The sequence below is a fragment of the Vicia villosa genome, linkage group LG4, assembly GCF_029867415.1.
Source record: "Vicia villosa cultivar HV-30 ecotype Madison, WI linkage group LG4, Vvil1.0, whole genome shotgun sequence".
NCBI lineage: Eukaryota > Viridiplantae > Streptophyta > Magnoliopsida > Fabales > Fabaceae > Vicia > Vicia villosa.
Window position 1 is genome coordinate 183,057,590 of NC_081183.1, and position 18,729 is coordinate 183,076,318.

The following is an 18,729-nucleotide window of genomic DNA, read 5'->3' on the forward strand; positions in this document are numbered from 1 at the left end:
GTTCATATTTTGAGGGCTTTGGTCTTATGCGGATCAGAAGCGTGGCTCTGGTTCTTGAGTATAGAATCGGGAGCGATGAGCTTGCTACTCACATGGTACCACATGCATGAGTCGCATTAATTAATTGCATTTTGAGTCACATTGTTTGCTATGTGATTGTTTGAATTGATGTGTGCATATTTGATGATTGGAAATTCGTGTTAGATGTAATATTTATGGAACTCATTTAAATAATGAAGAGTGATGGATGATTATACTATCATATGCTATCTCCACTGTCGTATTATATATTCATAATGATTTGAATTCTCACCATTCTGTTTGAATGATGTTCAATGCGACATCACGCAGGTTTCAACGAGTAGCATGCTTGAACGAGGATTTAGCCTAGGAGCTTATCGATTATCTCATTTTGATTTAGGTAGTGAATGAATGCTTTGATCATGTAACACTGGGGGATATATGAACTTATGTTTTGGATGTTTGGATTAATGTTATCTTTATTTTATTCGACATGGTATTTTGTATATATTATGTTGATGGCTATGTTGCCTATTGTTGGATTCATATGACATTTAGTGAGATGATAGTGTTATTATGATTTTTTGATAGATGATTATAGTATAGGATATAATCATTGAAATGTTTGAGAATTTATTATCCCGTTGCGATGTGCATATTGATGAAACATGAAGTTTTCAAATTGTGTTATAGATATGATCAGGTGCACGTTTGATGTTTTGCTTTGGTTTTCATTGTTATGGAAATGACATGTGACGCCCTTTTGTATATGCATGCTATATTACTCTGTGAATGTACGCAATTATTTGGGATTAGAAAATGGGTATTACAGTACTGGTGGTGGTGATACGGACCATTCGGATCTAGAGGCTTTATTTATGAAGGCATTTGATAACATTATGTGGTGGAGCCAGAAAAGATATTGAATAAGAGAGGAAGAAAATCGACAAATGGAATAGAAAAACCATTGAATAATGCTAAAGTTGAGAGACAAAGTATAGAGAAATTGTATCAGAAATTGTGTGTTCTTCCTGAAGTTGTTCCTAATTTTTCAAAGATGGATAACTCTTCACTTTAGGGTGATGTTATATCATACATTACTAAACTGAAAACAAAGCTTCAGAAAATGGAATCAGATATAGTTGGATTAGAAAAATAACTTGATGAAATGAAGTGTCAGCTTCAGAAAGTCAATGAAAATCATCTCATCCACCACTTCAACAACACCAACAAAAACTATCCTTAATCGATTTGGATATTTTAGATTTCGATGCAAATATATGTATCCAGTTCAATAAGAAAATAAATGTAAATAAAGTTTATAATTTTTTGCGTGTGCGCACAAAAAATGATAAAGTCATTTTAAAACTATCATTTATCGCTTTAGATACAAAATATTTATTTTTATTTTCATACATTGCATATTTTTAATTGAGTAATTTAGTAACGTCTGGACTTTAGTTATTGTTATAGACATCTATTTATGATTATATTAGTTTAATAATAGAATTAAACTACATATTTTATAAAAAAAATACTCTATATATGAATAAATATCACATCTTTATCACTGTTTAATATATTTATATTAAAATTAAGCAAAAAAATATTGTATGTATACTCACTCGTGTGCACACTAAAAAAAGCGGACAATGAACAAGGCTTATCTAGTAGCTACTACAAGCTCGCCGCCTTAAAGGGAGAGAGTGAGACAGACACATGAATATGATTTACAAATGATGGTGTGTATACCATTGGCAAACGGTGTTTTGGAGCTTGGATCTACCGAAATGATTGACAAAATAATAATTCAAGGGTTAATACCCATTTTGCCCCCTGCCATATGGGGTGTAGTTGAGAAACCCGCTGCCAAAAAAAAAGTTTCAAGAAGTGGTAAAATTTCAAAAGTTCGATTTTGAACCTTTTTCACGCCACCTCATTAAAAACTCTGATGTGGCAATTGTTTTTTATTGTTAATTTTAATGCCACATGTATTTTATAATATAAGAAAACATGTTAAAAATTTGTTGGAGGTTGGAGTTGAACCCACTCCCTGCCACTTCAAGGTGGCACGCTTGGCCACTGGGCTGGAAGTTCCAAATTGTAATATATTTGCATTTAATTATTGTTATAGTATCCAACTAATTATTTGCATTTAATTAATAATTATATACAACTAATTATATACTATTTACTGTAACTTTTTTAATATATATTTTATATACTATTCACTATAGATTTTTTAATACTGTGTTTTATATACTATATTTTATATGTTTTATATACTATATTTTACTGTAGCTTCTTTAATATATATATATATATATATATATATATATATATATATATATATATATATATATATATATATATATATATATATATATATATATATACTATTGGAATTGTAAATAAAAATGCACTATGTTATTAATAATATTTAAAGTATTTATTGAACAAAACCAACCACTTAGCTTAGTGGTTAGGCGCTTGGACTTTTTTCGCAGGGGGTTTTCAACTACACCCCATATGGCCGGGGGCAAAATGGGTATTAACCCATAATTCAATAAAAAATATGAAGATGCTTTTTGATTGCAATAATAGCTTCGAGTTTGGATGTTTTGCGCGGCCAGGTAAGTATGTTGCAATAGCTCATTTCTTGTACTAGTGGTGGTGATACGGAGCATTTTGACCTGGAGACTTTGTTGGTGAAGACGTTGGATAACACTTGTATGGTGGATTCAGAAAAGACTCCGAAGAAGAGAGGAAGAAAACCAAAATATGGAATAGAAAACCCATTGAATAATGCTAAGCTGAGATACAAAGTAAAGAGAATCTCACTACTAGAAATACTCTGTTTTCCTGCGGATTTGAGCATAATTTCCGCAGAAAACAGATTTCCTGCGGATTTTTCTGCGGTTAAAGGTCCCCAGCTAAAACCTTCATGGGTAATATATTTGGCAGGAAATACCGCAGGAAAATCCGCAGGTAAGTCCGCAGGAAATATCCGCAGGTAAATCTGCAGTAAATTCTGCTGGTAAGTCTGCAGGTAAATCCACAGGAACGATAAATCCGAAGGTAAATCCGCAGGTAATGTATTTCTAAATTTGCAACATTCACCACAAGGTCAACAACCGAAACATTAGGTGTAGGCACGCGGAGGGCGATTCCGTTGAGCTTTCCCTTGAGCTGTGGCAACACTAGAGATACAGCCTTGGCTGCTCCTATGCTGGTGGGAACAATGTTCAGTGTTGCAGCCCTAGCTCTTCTCAAGTCCCTGTGTGAAGCATCCAGAAGCCTCTGCATAAACACAACTCTTAGACTCCATTTCGCATATATAGTTTTCAATTCCAACAAACATGTTATAGTTGATAATGTACCTGGTCTCCTGTGTAGGAGTGTGTAGTTGTCATGGTTCCCTTAACAATTCTTGAAAATATAGACCAAAGTTAACTAACCGGCTTTGGCCCATGAAAATCAAATGTTGCGCTAAAGTAATTATCATTGTTGTACATTATATGAATAATCAATCAAAACACAACACTATCTCAATCTCAACATTCGCGACAAAGTCAATAACTTAAACATTAAAGACTTACCTTATGATGTCGGCTACTTCATGGCCGTAGTTTTGTTCATTCACTCCAACAACATAAGTTGGAATATCAGCACCCTTTGCAGGAGCAGTGATGATAACTTTCTTGGCACCTGCTTGGATGTGTTTTGCCGCACCAGGACCGTCCACAAACACTCCTGTTCCCTGAACAAAAATGCATTCGTTCATATTAAAAGACCTATCATTAATAAACAATTTCACCAAATTTTAACTCGACTCGATAACTTACCTCAATAACAATGTCAATTCCGAGTTCGGCCCATGGAAGCTTAAGAGGATCCCTGCTAGAGACAGCCTTGATGGGTTTACCATCAACTGTAATAGTCTCGTTATTCAGTATTTCCACATCTGCTTTAAAAGTTCCAAGCATAGAATCATATTTCAACAAATGTGAAGCCTGTGAAACAAGAGAAACTCATGAATTCGTAGTAACAAAACAAACTCAGTCAATCAAATCGTAGAGGACAAGACATTTTTATGGTGTGCTCTTGATTGCGTTGATAACTTACGTGGAGTAGAGTTCACACGACCTTGTATAAATGATGTGTTTAGTTTGTTTGCAGCTCATAACACAAAACAATGAATTATTAACAATATATACATAATCAAAATCAAAACAAGTGTTACCAAGTTGTATTTTCCTATAACAAATTAACTCATCATCATTTATTTATGACAAATGTTGGTGTTACATTGTTCGATATGAAGCCCAGTACAAATTAACTCATCATCATTATATTTCTTATTATATTTCTTAACATACACAAATTAACTCATCATCATTTCTTATTATAAATGTTCACATCAAGCCCTGTACAATCTAATTAAGTCAAGAAATTTTAGAAGAGCTAAACAATAATATTTCATAAGGATCCATAAAAATTGAAAATTCTGAATAGCATTATGTCATACCCCAAAATTTACCCGATCAGATCTACGTCGCTTAACCCATCAAGAATCAAAATTAAGAGCCATAGGGTTTGACATTTCTATTGTCAAACTCGCTCTCTTATAAATCAGGTTGAGTTAACACAAGGGCGTAAGTAACAGAGGTTTAGGACCCGAACGTTGGTCCTGACTATTACAAGAGTTTTATCAGTGTTTGGGGGCATTATGGGTTTTATTAACATTTGTTTCGATTATTGTTATTATTTTTTTTGATATTAACATTATTAGAATTATTATTAGGTAGTATTAGGATTAGTTTTAGGTTTTAATTAATTAAGTTTACTATTTTTAAATAGGTTTTAGTAATTTAATTAGCGTTAATATTATTATTTAGGTTAGAATAGTATTAATATTATTATTATTATTATTAATTGTTATTATATTAGTATTAGTATTAGTGTTAATTAGGTTATTATTATTTGTTAGGAGGGGTTTTTATTAGACTAATTATTGGGCTCATTGTTTTGTTATTGGGCTGAAGAAAAAAGAAAAGAATTAAATTGGCCAAGATGTTGTCCATGTTTGAGGCAAAAGGGATGAGAATTGCAGACTCCACAATATCACTCCAAAAAGGAAATAAATCTCAATCACTCTTTATGAGGATTCAATCAAGAATTGACTTTAAAGAAAACCTAAATGGTCTCAATATATAAGAGGATGATTCCTAATGCCCGAGGGGGAATTTTCGGGCCGCTGCAGAACCAAGGGAGAGTTCAAAAAAAATTGTAAAACCAGTGCCATGGCAGGAGGAAGTTTGGGAGGATTCAAGCGTTCTTAAGGATCAGTAGCGTGACTGCGACCTTCCTTGGACCAAGGCCGATAGTTGCAGACACACAGAATGCCCGAAATCAACCTCTTGTTCGCTCACGTTTGGTTCCTCTGCCTTACGCTCGGTTACGCTCATGGAGGCATCATAAACAGGGTTTGGTTATGTAGTTGTGTTTAGATTGATGATAAGATCGTTTCTGCACCTTTAATTCAATTCTTGTCGCTATTTGAACAATGCACCATTGATAGGGTTTATGTTCTTGATTTTAGGGAAATTGTTTAGAGTCAATTTTAGGTTGAATTAAGAGGTTTAATGAATTCGGGATGTGTCATATATTCAATCTGAGCTTTTAGTTGTGATTTATGGTGTTTGTATATGAAATTTGAAAGTTGCAGATCATTGGCCACAGGGACAAAAGCGTTGCCATATCTCTGTGTTCATCGAAGAAGAAGAACAGTGCGGCATGCTCTTTGTTTTTTTTGAATTTTTATGGCACTGTTTTTCATACTTATAGCTTTGGCGTGTCTTTATGTCAAAATGAGCAAGTGGAGCAGTTGGCTGTGCGCGTGATGGATTAGAGGGCAAACCCCAGATCGTTTCCCAGCGGCGCGCGTTGCTTTTTTTTTAATTTCCATATAATGCTGTAATTCCTATAATAATGTATGAACGTGGGTTATTAACAGAATCAAGGAGTGGCGCACTTGGCAAGATGCATTGGCTGGTGAGGAAGAGAACCGGGGTTCGAACCCCACACGCGACCTTGTATTTTTAATAATTTGCATGTTTCAGTTTCTTACAGATCCAGTAGTCCTCTCCGGCGCGCGCCTATCATACACCCCCCACGCATCAGCCAGTCGATCTTCTTCAGATCTGATCCAACGCCCAGGAAGATGAGGTGCATACCATAGGCACTCACGAACATGCTGCACAGGATCGTGGCCCAAGTTTTTTCATATATTTTTACTTTCTAGTTTTATTATTTAGGTTAAATGTAAATTATGTTTAATTTATTTAATTTAATTTAGGATTTGAATAATATAATCAGGGTTAAAATTAGGATTAGGATTATTGACGTTCATCCCGATTATTCGATTTTGTCGATTATTCGACTTAATTAATTTAATTACTTATTAACTATTAAATTATAAAAACCCTAGGAAAGTTTATCCAAGGCGTTAGGGTTTGCCCAATCCCATTACCGTTTGGCAAAACAATAATTCTTACTAATTCTCTCCTCGATCCGACTAAAGCTATTAGTCGCAGTAGATGAGAGATAAAGATAATAAAAACAATAAACTCTAACTTCCCCTTTAACGGGTAAATGGCGGATGAATATCTATTTCATCCCGCCTTCGAATTAGTCGACTCTCTATGTCGTACTGATCAAATATCTGAATAAAGCAATAAAATAATTTAATTAATCCTTTATTTAAATTCTCTCCTCAACCCGACTAAATCTATTAGTCGCATTAGACGAGAGATAAAAATATACATAAAATTCAAAACACATTTAATTTGCTGCCCGCGATGATCAATCTATGGATCTGAGTAACCAGCAATGCCCCTTAATCCGTTAGCTATACTGACCAAATCTATTGGTCCTCGCATCTAACGGTGCCATATCAAATCAGGGTTGTACGCCCAAACACTTAAAACATTCAAAACACACTAAACCACGACACTACGGATTTTTATCCTAGGCAATTCAGAATGCCTTGCAAAACACAAATTCAAAACTACGATAGGCCACTCAAAAAGCCTTCAAAACAATTTCAAACCACAGATTCTAATTCAAAGGCGTACAACCCTGTGCCCGAACTACGTAGACTCTGATCCTCCATAAGGAAGTACGTAGGCACTTGGCAACAAGGCGAGTCCCCTCCCCCATAAATCTCATTTTTTCCCGATTTTATTTCTTTAATCACAAACCTTTAATCTTGATAATCTGCCTTTTCCCCTATTAACTGTCTGTTACCTTTCTTTATGTTAGCCATAAACTTAGCCTTATAATGCAAATCTTAGGAAAGGGTTGAGGGTGCCTAACACCTTCCCTCGACCTGATTATAATAACTTACCCTGAATCTTTATACTGCGTAGGGTTTCCTATTCGCCCTTCAGAATAGGTGGCGACTCTAAAATATTAATTTTTAGGGCAGGTTGCTACACATTAGTCTCTTCAAGACTGAATTAACCAACACAAATAGAGTAATGCAATTGGCTACTTAATTTTTGGGTTCTATTATATAAATCTAGTAAAAGATTTGTGATAGAAACACTTGAAAATTTCATTAATTTCAAGAAACAAGTTGACCAAAGCCTACAATCCATGAGTTTAGACACTAAACTAGTGAATCACTCTTAAGCGTAAGTGCTTATTCCACCCAAACAACAACCGAGCCTTATTACACTAAGTGGGGTCGGCTACATGGATCAAGTTCTACCATAGTGTTCTATCCAATACAATGTTTTTATCCAATCCGTTAATCTCAAGATGTTTCTTAATAATTTTTCTTATTCCAACCAAACATAAGTATAAAACATGCACATCAAAAAGGTTACCATATGTAAAACTTAGAACTCACGGTGTGATCCTTGCTTCCCCCATGGGACAGCGAACTCCGGGCCTGACTTCTGGAACATTCCGACATGCTCTAAGAAGATCCAAACCTGCAGCCCTGTGTATAGCTGAAACCAGCATAAATAGCCATCACTCAAGATCATTTTCACTATCACACTAACTATAAAGCACCATCTACTACATTTTAAGAAACTAGTTAGCGTATTAACACAAACTAAACTCAAAATTTAAATTACGTATAGAAATTAAAGTGATTTACCTCCATCAGCACCACCACCTCCAAGCATTCTCTCATTTGCAGGATTCACCTGCGCGTGTTCATATACGTACAAGCCCAGCAGCTCCAATAATGCCAATGGACTCACCAAATAACAAAGCTGCAAGTACATCCACTGTCAAAGTTTGTGAATCAATAATAAACTGCCATATATCCAAGCTAGATAGTAAAAAATGGCAACAATTCATGCTCTCACTGCAATCTAAAATCCAAATCAACATAAACCGAAGTCAAATCAAATTTCCCTGTAATCCAATTATCAATGTGACACGCATACAACACTTTATAAACTAACTTCACTCGTTTCGACATATAACTCAGCCGTTCAATTGACTAAGTCTTCTGCAAGCATACACTGCCCAAACCAGCTGAAGTCTTCTGCAACCCTTCGGCGAGAAATCCCTGTTTCATTACAAAAGAAACAAACCAATCAATCAATAAATCAACAATTACGTAATTGAAAATGAGTAAACAAACATTGAGTGATAAAAGAAACCTGAAAGCAAGCAGCATCGCTACCATGGCAGTGCCCCAGAAGAAGAAAGGCCATATTAAAACAGCACCTTCCCATAACCCTTCCGCTAGAAAAAACATCTTCGCCGATGCAGGAGCAGTCGACGGAGTGGGCTCGCGATGGAGGATAGACTGAGATTCAGTGCGACTTTCTTGTGGCTGAAAACCCCAGGGCGATTCACGACGGCGAGAAGAGAGAAAGAGAGGTTCAGATTGAAACACAGTTAGATTTTCCTTTATCTATTCTCTATGTTAATATTTTTTAATTTGTAACATTAATAAGAAAAGGCAAAAATGATAAAATAAAGAGGTTGTCCGTGTATATTTTTTTTTCTAAAATAAAGTAGACTATAAAAAAATTAATTAATTAATTAATATATTAATATTGAATAATTAACCATTAAAATTTTATTAACTTTTCTATATAAACTATAAGAATATATATAAATATACATAATTTTTATTCATACATACATTAATTTATTTATAATTAATAAATATTTTTACACTAAATTATAGTAAAAAATATTAATTTACAAATAATAATTATCTTTATAAAAAAAATTCAAATGAGAAGCTTTAAAACCAAAAAATATTTCAAGGGTGTAAAGATGAAGAAGACGATGGTGCTCGTGCTCCGACGAGGTTGCGGCAACAGAACACCAGCGGAGTTGAACGGGCTACGACTAAGGTTTAACAAGGAATTGATATACTATTAGGCTTTTTAGATTTTTCAATTTTGTTTGAAGTTGAGTCATGAGCTACTACTATGTTACAGGAAAATAACTCTTGTTTAAGATATAATCTTGGTAAACTATAGATAAATTTTGTTTCAATAAAATAACAATTGAATTTAGTGTCTTAGTTGTAGATACTTGATACAATAAATGTCAAAATTAGGATTCGATTCTAAGCCCCGCTCTAAACCACATAAAAAAATTTCAACTTTTTATATCTTTTTTAATTTTAATCTTTATCATATTTTTTTCTAATATTTTGTAGTTTTTTAATTTTATTTTTTTTAAAATTTTCATACCTATTATTAAAAATAAAGATTGAAATTAAAATAAAAAGTTAACTAAAATACATCATAAAAATAATTACTAACATATAAAAAATAAAGATTAAAATTAAACTAAATAAAAAACACTATAAAAATAATTAATAAAATAGAAAAAATAATGATTAACTTTTTTTACAAATTTAAACAAAAATTACTATTATTTTAAGAAAATATTTAAATATGTACAATTTGCAGCAAAATCCGCAGGAAATTTTCCTGTGGAATTACCTGCGACTTTATAATATACTTTAGTTTTATTACAACAGAAATCCGCATGCACTTTACTGCGGAATTACCTGCGGATTTGTATAGGTATCCGTAGGAAAATTCTTGCAAAATTACCTGCGGATGTTGTATTTTAGTTAGATTTTTTGATGAAAATATGTTTTCTGCTGCAAAATCCGCAGGTAGTCTGTGGAATTTTCTGCCAATTCGTGATCCGCAGGAAATTTTATTTTATTTAATAAAGTCCTAGCAAAATCCGCAGGTAAATCGAGTATTTCTAGTAGGGAGACTAAGAAGAGAGAAACTTAATAAGAAATTTTGGGCTTTTTGCAAAGTTGTTCCTAATGTTTCAAAGATAGATAAAACTTCACTTTCGAGTGATTCTATATCTTACATTACTAAACTGAAAACAAAGCTTCAAAAAATAGAATCATCTAAAGTTAGATTAGAAAAACAACTGGGTGAAATGAAGTGCGAGCTTCAGAAAGTCAATGAAAATTCATTTCATCCACCATCTCTAGTCCACAACCCAAAAATAACCAACCTTAATCGATTTGGATATCAACGTCAAGATTACAACTTGCGGTTCAATTATATGTATCCATTGCAATAAGAAATAAGAAATTAAATGTAAGTAAAGTTTATGGTTTTGTGCATGTGCACACAAAAAATGATTAAATAATATTAAAGGATTTAATAGGTATCTATAGAATTAAGAAAATCTCAAAATTCCACAGAAATAAAATTTGTAAGGACTTTATATAAAATAATATTTCCCACATTTACAAGTCAATTTTATAAAAATCATAGAGGTGAAACTAGACTACAATATCACATGCATATCAAAGAGGTGTATTGGGCCGGATTAATGAGTTATAAATCCTACTCATATAACAATTAGTATGCTAACAACTTACAACAACAACAAATAAAATTATGAAATCAATCACAAATTGTTAGAAATAAGTATATGTAATCACAAATATAATTTATTAAAAAGAAGACATAAATCTTCGTTGACACATGAACACTTTATATGTCATATAATTTATCTGTGTTATTTCATTTATATTATTTGGGTTTTCCTCTTAAAATTACTTTTTTTTTTCTTTTTTTTTCTATGCATGCATTTTGTATGTCACCATTCATTTTATTTCTAAGCATGTATTTCGTATTGAACACATATTATAGTTATGTTTATGTTTGATAATTTACACAAATACTATACTAATTTCATTATATAAGAATCAATTTTTTTACCCTCAAACTACTTGCATGCCTTTAACTTTAAATTATTCACTTTTAAAACTTGATCTCTCATTTTATTTTGTAGTTTCACATTATTTTTCAAAAGCATTTATAATAAAATTGATAATATGGAACTTACGCCTCTAGTATTTAATAATACATAATCAACAATTATGTTTTCCTCTCTTTTTCTTTTCATCTTCGTATTCGATTTGATTTCCTATTTTTACAAACACATGTGAATGTAATTGATGCATACAAATTCTGAGTTATTTTAAAATAAAAGTAATTCTTCTAAATTAGTTAACCGTCAACTTATGAATTATATTTGATCGAATGAAATAGATTTCAACTTTAATTTTCTAAAAAGAACTATGTTTTATGAGTCATTTCCTATTTTTTAGTGATTCTAATACTGTTATTTTGTTATTTTTATTTATTTATTTTAACAATAGCTTTAGTTATTATTTTAATTAATTTGTACATTTTATGTGAAGTAAAAAACAATTTCTCCTACGTATCGCTGAATCAAAATAAATAGCGAAAGATATTTCTATTTTATTTTGTACTCTTTCTTCTAATAATATATAATTTTTTTTACATATTATAATAGTTAAACAAATAAAAATAAAGATAATATTAAAATAAATTATGTTGTATCAAAATAAATCAAGAGTCATTTAAATTAATAATACTAAGCCAAACTAATAGTCATTTAAATCAACAGTCATATTATAATTGCTTAATTATATAGTAAGGTCTCTAACTAAGAGCTTGTTAGGCCTAATATTAGGCAAACATGAGTTTTTGAAAGCTCTGGTTATATAAAGCAGTTTTTGATTTTAAATAACTATAATATAATAAGGAGATTATATATAAACCATTTAATATTATTTTATAAATAATTTTATCAATATAATTTTACCCTCTTTTCCAAGAATTAATGCACTCCCCCTTGACTTCAGAGGGCCTTCTCTAATGAGGGAAAAGCCTTATGAATTTATTTTAATAATTTAATATTTAAATATTTTGAAAAATTATTTAATGACATTTTTTATGAAATTTTATTTTAATAAAATGACACACACATATATATAATTTTCAGATTATTTGATAATCAAATATAGTAATAATTTATAAATAATAGTTACATTTTCTATCTACTGAAATAACTAACAAAGGAATGAAATAATCATGAGGACTTAATACACAACTTCAAAGAAAAAAATATATTCATAGAGCAATTAAATTTTTTTTTATAAATCTCTTAACTTTAACTTTAGAATAAAAGCAGCTTCTGAACTTAAAAAAAAAATTATTTAAAAACAACTTCTAAACTTAAAAAATAAATAAATTATAATGAGATATGACATAACAAAAAAAACATACATATCTCAATTGACAATTCATAATATTCATGGATTTCAACTTTAAATAACTTAGGCTTTAAATAAATTTTATTTCTATCTTTATTTATTGATCCTACCAGATGGTTCTAAATAAATTTTATTTCTATTTTTATTTATTGATCTTACCGGATCAGAATAGATAGTCTTTGACCTTCTTTCCCTAGAGTTTAGGGGAGTTCATCAAATTCTATGGTAGTGATTTTGATCACGTCCTCAGCAATATAAATATTGAATCTGGAGTGCAACTGTAAGATAAAGATTGGACCTGGAGCACAACTTATTCCTCTTAATCCGATATATTTGAACTCTTAATCAGATATATTTGACGTATTACATGTAAACATTGTTTATAAGAAATTTTATAAATATTTTCAAACTTTGTTTCCCCCTTAATTATATAAATGTATGTTTTTTAAATTCTATTGCCTACGTAATCATAAATTTATATTAATTAGAATTTGCTACATTGATCAGATCAAATGAGTAGTTAGCCAATAATAATCAAATAAAAAGTAAATCATACCCGATTCTCTAACGGTAGGAAATAGTAATTAAAATTCACCCCAAATTCTTTTCTTACTTGCAATTGTTCAGTAGTCCTAAAATAATAGGGACACTATCAAATAGGGATGGTAACGGTCAGGTGCAGGTTTCTCACTACTCAAACCCGCACCCAAAATCATCATCCGAATCAAAGACTATTTGGGTGGAAAAATACATAAAATACATTTTTCCTATAATTTTTTTATAACTTTTCGGATTTCGGGCGCGAGTTTCACATTATCGAAACTCGTATCCGAAATATTGGGTGGCACCCGAACCCGAGTTCAGTCAACTCAGATTTTCACTCGTTGATTCAGATTCGGATGGGCCCCGCGGATTTGGGGGTCTGCTTGCCAACCCTCCTATAAAAACAACAATGTTAATTTTAGACACTTTAATTTGTTTTCAGAATTTGGTTATCCCAGGAAAATGAAACAAACCTATATCCCTATATTATAGTAACGATTCTTTTTACTAGAAGAATTAATTTAAAAAAATTTAGGACCAGGTACTTTCAAAAAGGTCGTATCATTAAGCCACATGATTATCAAATCATAAGAAACATGTAAATGTTGCTTATATTCCATTGTGAATTCACCATGTCACTGTAACTATTAGAAGGAAAAAACAGTATGAAATCAAAAACCAAGTGTAAGTTGCCATCAAAACATGAAGGAAAAAGACAGTATGCAATCAAAAACCAAGTATAAGTTACCATCAAAATATGAAATATTCGTAATTATTGGGTGGCAGAATATCCACATGAGTTATCTATCGAAAAGCTATAAATACCCAAACATATTGTTAAGAGGAACCTAAAATAATACACAACAATAGTATTCCAGGATATAAAGTTAATATTAACAATATACAAATATAATAAAACATAACATGCAAGTAAAAGGTATATTAGTGAGTACTGGCCATATTTGGCATGTTTGCGAACTATGGAAATTAAGAGCAGAGTGTATTTTAGTTGGAGAAGAGAGCTTTTTACATGGAAATATGATATTCTTCATTGCCTAATTGAGGAAATCGGGTCAGTATCACTTAGGACAGGGAAAATCGACAGCATAGTATGGCTGGCAATAACATTGAATTGTTATTCTGTAAAATCAGCATACCCTATATTATCATAATGTAGCAGCTTGAGTAATAAGCCATTATTTGATAAGGTGTGGAATAAAGTGTTCCGTAGCAGCTGTTTTTGTTTGACAAATTATCCAAAACAGAATTCCATCAAAAGAAAACTTAAGGAAAAGAGGCATCATAAGCATCGATGCAGCTTTATGTGAAGGCAGATGCGATTCGATCGAGTCTACATGTCATCTCTTTCTATGTGGCTAGGGGTGTCTACTGTAACTCACAATCACATGCCTGTCAACTTTATTTCTTTCTCTGGAGTTTTGCAGGGTAGGAAGAGACAGAAGCTTGGTTTATGCACTGTCTGGTCTTCGGGAGTATTGTGCATTTGGAACGCCAGAAACGCGGGAAGTTTTCAAAACAAATCAATGTAAGTCAATCTGAGGAAATTAAGCTGCTATCCTGGATCTGGTTGAGAGTAAAATCTAGAGGTTTTTTATTCTCAATTGCTAAATGGCTATCGTCCCCTCTAGAATGTCTTGAATCTGTCTCCTAACTCATCCAATTCGATTAGGCGATACCGTCTAAATCAGTGGCAGTTTGTTTCTTCCCTCAATTGTGTTTTTGATGCAGGTTGGTGTCTCTCCAGTTTCAGAGTCAAGAGGCGTTGATTCTTCAGCAAGGGTATAGTCTGTGATGTTGAAGGCGGTTCAACTTTGGTTTTTGTGTTTGGTGGCAATCGAGGTGGGGATATCAGTCTATCCTCTCAAGGGCCTGCTAGTGACTCCAGGGGGGAGATTGTGGTCAAAAGATCTATTGGTGGCTAGTTTTCGGGGTTGTGAGGATAATCTGGTGTGGGGGTAATCCTGCTGCAATTTTTATAGCAGTATCTTTACCTGTTTTTGGCTTTGGTGTATCATCAAATGCAAGGTTGGAATCTTCGAAACCAAGTTTGCTGTGGCATTCAGATTGCGAGATCTTTGAGTTCGTAATTGGTTCAACCTTGCATTTGATTGTCTCGCGATCTGAATGCCACATCATCAATCGTGGAAGCAACATCAATAAAGGGCCTCCTAGTTTCTACTCATACCAGCCATGGGGAAACATGTAATCTATATCTATATTTAATGTTATCAACTATCCATATGCAAAGTTCAGGGGATGGAATAGGTAATTGGTTGTTGGCTCAGTACATTATCTCTATATATCTAAGCATAGGTACCGAAACTCCATGCAACTAATTGGTGGCTCATTTATCCCATTTTCACTGCTAGTTGTTGGAGTCAGCTCAACATTCACTCAAGCTAATAGTTTAATCTCGCTTTGCGAAAGAGGGGGTAGCATTTTGGTTTTTATTTTTCTGTTGATTCTCGTAGGTTGTACCGATATACTCCTCTGTTGTTTTGGTACTTGAATGTGTCTTAGTAACTTTGCAGTGTCAATTTGATGAATTTATCTATTGATCTGTTGTTTTTTAGTTCTGGCGGTTGTTGGCTGAAATGTCTTGGAAGCTGCTAATGTATTTTGGTGTTTTAAGTCTGTTGATTATTGCAACATGATGATGTACACTTTTATGTGACATTTCTTGTGCCATTCTTTTTAATAATATTGCTTTGTTTGCCTTTTCAAAAAAAATAGCATAGGGTATTAAAAAAATTATGATTATTTGTTTTTGCAATTTTATTTTCTCCTTTCCCTCAAAATAACATGGTATCCTCATCTCTAAGCTTTTGCACCATTATGTTTATGGCCTAACATCCTTACTAACCTTCCGTGAATCTCAATTCTTCATCTATCCTTTTATTATTAAAAAAAATTCATAAATCACTGAAACAAAATAGAAAAAGAGTCAGTGAACTAAAATCACAAATAATTGATACAAAATGATCAAAAATCAATGAAATAAACCACTTGAAGATTTTAGGGTTTTGGGAAAGCAATTAGAAATTTCTCCCTCAAAGCAAAGGCAAAATGAAATCGTGGAGCGGCAGTTATGAAAGATTGGTGAAGTTGCATCATGGATCCTCTCCTTCCCTCCTTTTCTCTCCTTCATCAAAATCAAGTGTATTAAGAAAAATGATAAAAAGAAGAAGAGAGAGAAAATATTAGAGAGAGACAGAGAGATAAGTGTAAAGGAGATAGTTGAAGAAAATAAATTGAAGAAGAGGATGAAAGTCCGGTGAAGTTGTAAATCAATTGATTTTGGAGTGAAAATGTTGTAGCCTTGAATCAATATGTGTTTTTGTTAGAGATTCTGAAAAGTTCCTGCCTCTTATTTAAGATTTATTTTTGATAAGTACGCCACTTTTGTTTATTAATTAAAATAAACTTTTAATAAAAAATAACATACATATCCATTAAATCCTTCAATTAAAGAGATTTAGATAGACCCCTACAAAATAAATGCTTCAAATTAACATATTATTGTTTGCACCAGTGATTATATTTGAAATTGTATTTTTTAAATTAAAATAAGTTTATCTACAAGTCAACAAATAATAATAATAATAAACACAAGAAATATTTGAATAACTTATAAATTAATAATGATAAATAATAAAAATATGTTACATTGAAGTAAGGTGTATCTATGATCTAATCTCTGCAGTGGCGGAGCTAGAAATTTTATGCAGCCTGGGCAAAAAAATTTAACTGCACGTTACATGTGACAATATATAAATAGTCATAAAGTGTCTATCACCAAGCTCTTCCATAATCACCTTGGTAACTTCATGTGCACAACACGTTGCAAACTCCTTTTGAATGTCACCGGGAGTCATTGTGCATTTTTTTGGACCACGATCAAAAGCATCTCTCACTTTTTCATCATTAGATTTTACCCAATCCACAATTTCTCTAAAATTTCCCTTGTTTAGAGAAGTAGAGCTTTCATCATGGCCACGGAAAACAATGCCTTGTGTTATGAGATATCTAGTACAATCTAAAGAACAAGTTAAACGGATCTTATACAATTCTTCTAATTCCCTAGTTGCTCTAGCAAAGATACTTGTCACACTTTGTCTTTGATTATTATAAGGGGACAACTTCCCTACCCATCTCAAAAAGTTGGGTAGTGTACCTTCCACCAATCATATTGCATCATTTAGTTTTATCTTATTTAATTAATTATTAAATAGTATATTTTTTAGTTGTTTCCAAGACATTTTACATTGAAGGTAACTTTACCCAACTTTTTGAGTTGGGTAGATAAGAATTCACCTTATTATAATCGTCATAGTGCTTCATACATGAGTTGTGCTTACTATCATGACTACCAATATGATCTTTAAAGCTTTTAGATGCATGCTTCCAATCTTTAAATCCGTCTTTGTTGAAGACTTTGTAACCAAAGTGTTCGGCCCTCCCGGGCGCCTTAAAGAGAAAGCAATAGAAACAATAAATTGCATCCTTCGACTCACTGTATTCAATCCATGTATAATTCCTATACCATACTAAGAAAATAAATAAACAATTTGTAACACACAAATTGACGAGACTGAATAATAAAATAAAATAAATAAATTGTAACAACAAAGTTAAAAGAGAATTCTAAAAAACATAAATAACAAATATATAATAAGAAAAAAATTAAACTATTTTAGATTTAAAAAAACATTAAACTATTTTATTATAATATATAATATGTCAAGTAATTTATATTAACATTGCAGTATAGTACCCGGGCGGTTCTATGTCAAGAAATTGGCAATGACTTAACCATATGAAAATGAAATTGAATCTATATTATAAATTTCAATTGTGGTACAGTACTACAGCGTATAAAACTACAAATAGGTACTACTAGTCTACTACTAACTATATGAATTAACCTATATAATATATATAATATAATAATAAATAATTAATTGGGTTGGGCCTACCTAGACTATTGGGTATTTATCTATTTTAATTTTCACACTCTTATTTTTATTAATTTTGCCCTTGATTTCATTTAAAAATCGACTATTAAATTGGAGAAAATACAAAGAAATTAGGGGTTGAGCCCGGGCGCGTGCCCGGGCTCGCTGGGCTATAGAACCGCCCCTGAATCTCTGGGAACTTGGTCACTCATCTTAAAAATAAATATTACGGATGAGTTGTTAATGCAAAAATATTTACTAAAATATTAGGCTGAAAGTCAATATTATTTTCAAGGGTGAGAATTGTTCCCTAGACTTCAAAATGCCTTAGCTTCTTTTTCTTCTCCAAAAATTTTAATCTTAAACGCTTGCATGGCTTCCCATAAAATTAGGGATTATAATGGTTGTTTAGGTTTTGTTGGGAGTTTGTAGTAAAGGCAGAGGAGAGTTTTGAAAAAAGAAAAAGAAGAATGAAGTGAAAAGAATTAAATAATGGAAAAAACTTACGTACAATTTTTTATGTGTAGTTTATCCTACTTGTCAATAAAAATATGACAAATGTAAGAGAAAATTGCA

The 18,729-nt window shown here is 32.0% G+C and overlaps 1 protein-coding gene across 3 annotated transcripts; it reads right to left on the bottom strand.

Moving 5' to 3' along the window:
* Positions 1-2,461: 2,461 nt before the first annotated feature.
* Positions 2,462-8,951, bottom strand: LOC131596304 (glyceraldehyde-3-phosphate dehydrogenase B, chloroplastic-like). 3 transcript variants are annotated; one of them, XM_058868917.1, is made up of 7 exons: positions 8,706-8,951; positions 8,406-8,611; positions 8,192-8,309; positions 3,867-8,039; positions 3,621-3,781; positions 3,402-3,450; positions 2,462-3,321 (listed from the first exon to the last, which is right to left on the bottom strand). In XM_058868917.1, the coding sequence occupies exons 4-7, from the start codon at positions 4,005-4,007 to the stop codon at positions 2,941-2,943; spliced, it is 732 nt and encodes a 243-aa protein (XP_058724900.1). In that variant the 5' UTR covers positions 4,008-8,039; positions 8,192-8,309; positions 8,406-8,611; positions 8,706-8,951; the 3' UTR covers positions 2,462-2,940. The 3 variants fall into 3 exon arrangements, with proteins under 3 accessions (XP_058724900.1, XP_058724899.1, XP_058724898.1); XM_058868916.1 differs by having other exon boundaries at positions 3,867-8,029; positions 8,192-8,611; XM_058868915.1 differs by having other exon boundaries at positions 8,192-8,611.
* Between the last annotated feature and the right edge of the window lie 9,778 nt (positions 8,952-18,729).

Coding starts and splice junctions, on each gene's coding strand:
- LOC131596304 (XM_058868917.1), bottom strand. CDS start 4,007: ATGCTTGGAACTTTTAAAGCAGATGTGGAAATACTGAATAACGAGACT. Junction 3,451..3,620: donor GAAGTAGCCGACATCATAAG/GTAAGTCTTTAA, acceptor TATATTTTCAAG/AATTGTTAAGGGAACCATGA. Junction 3,322..3,401: donor ACTCCTACACAGGAGACCAG/GTACATTATCAA, acceptor GTGTTTATGCAG/AGGCTTCTGGATGCTTCACA.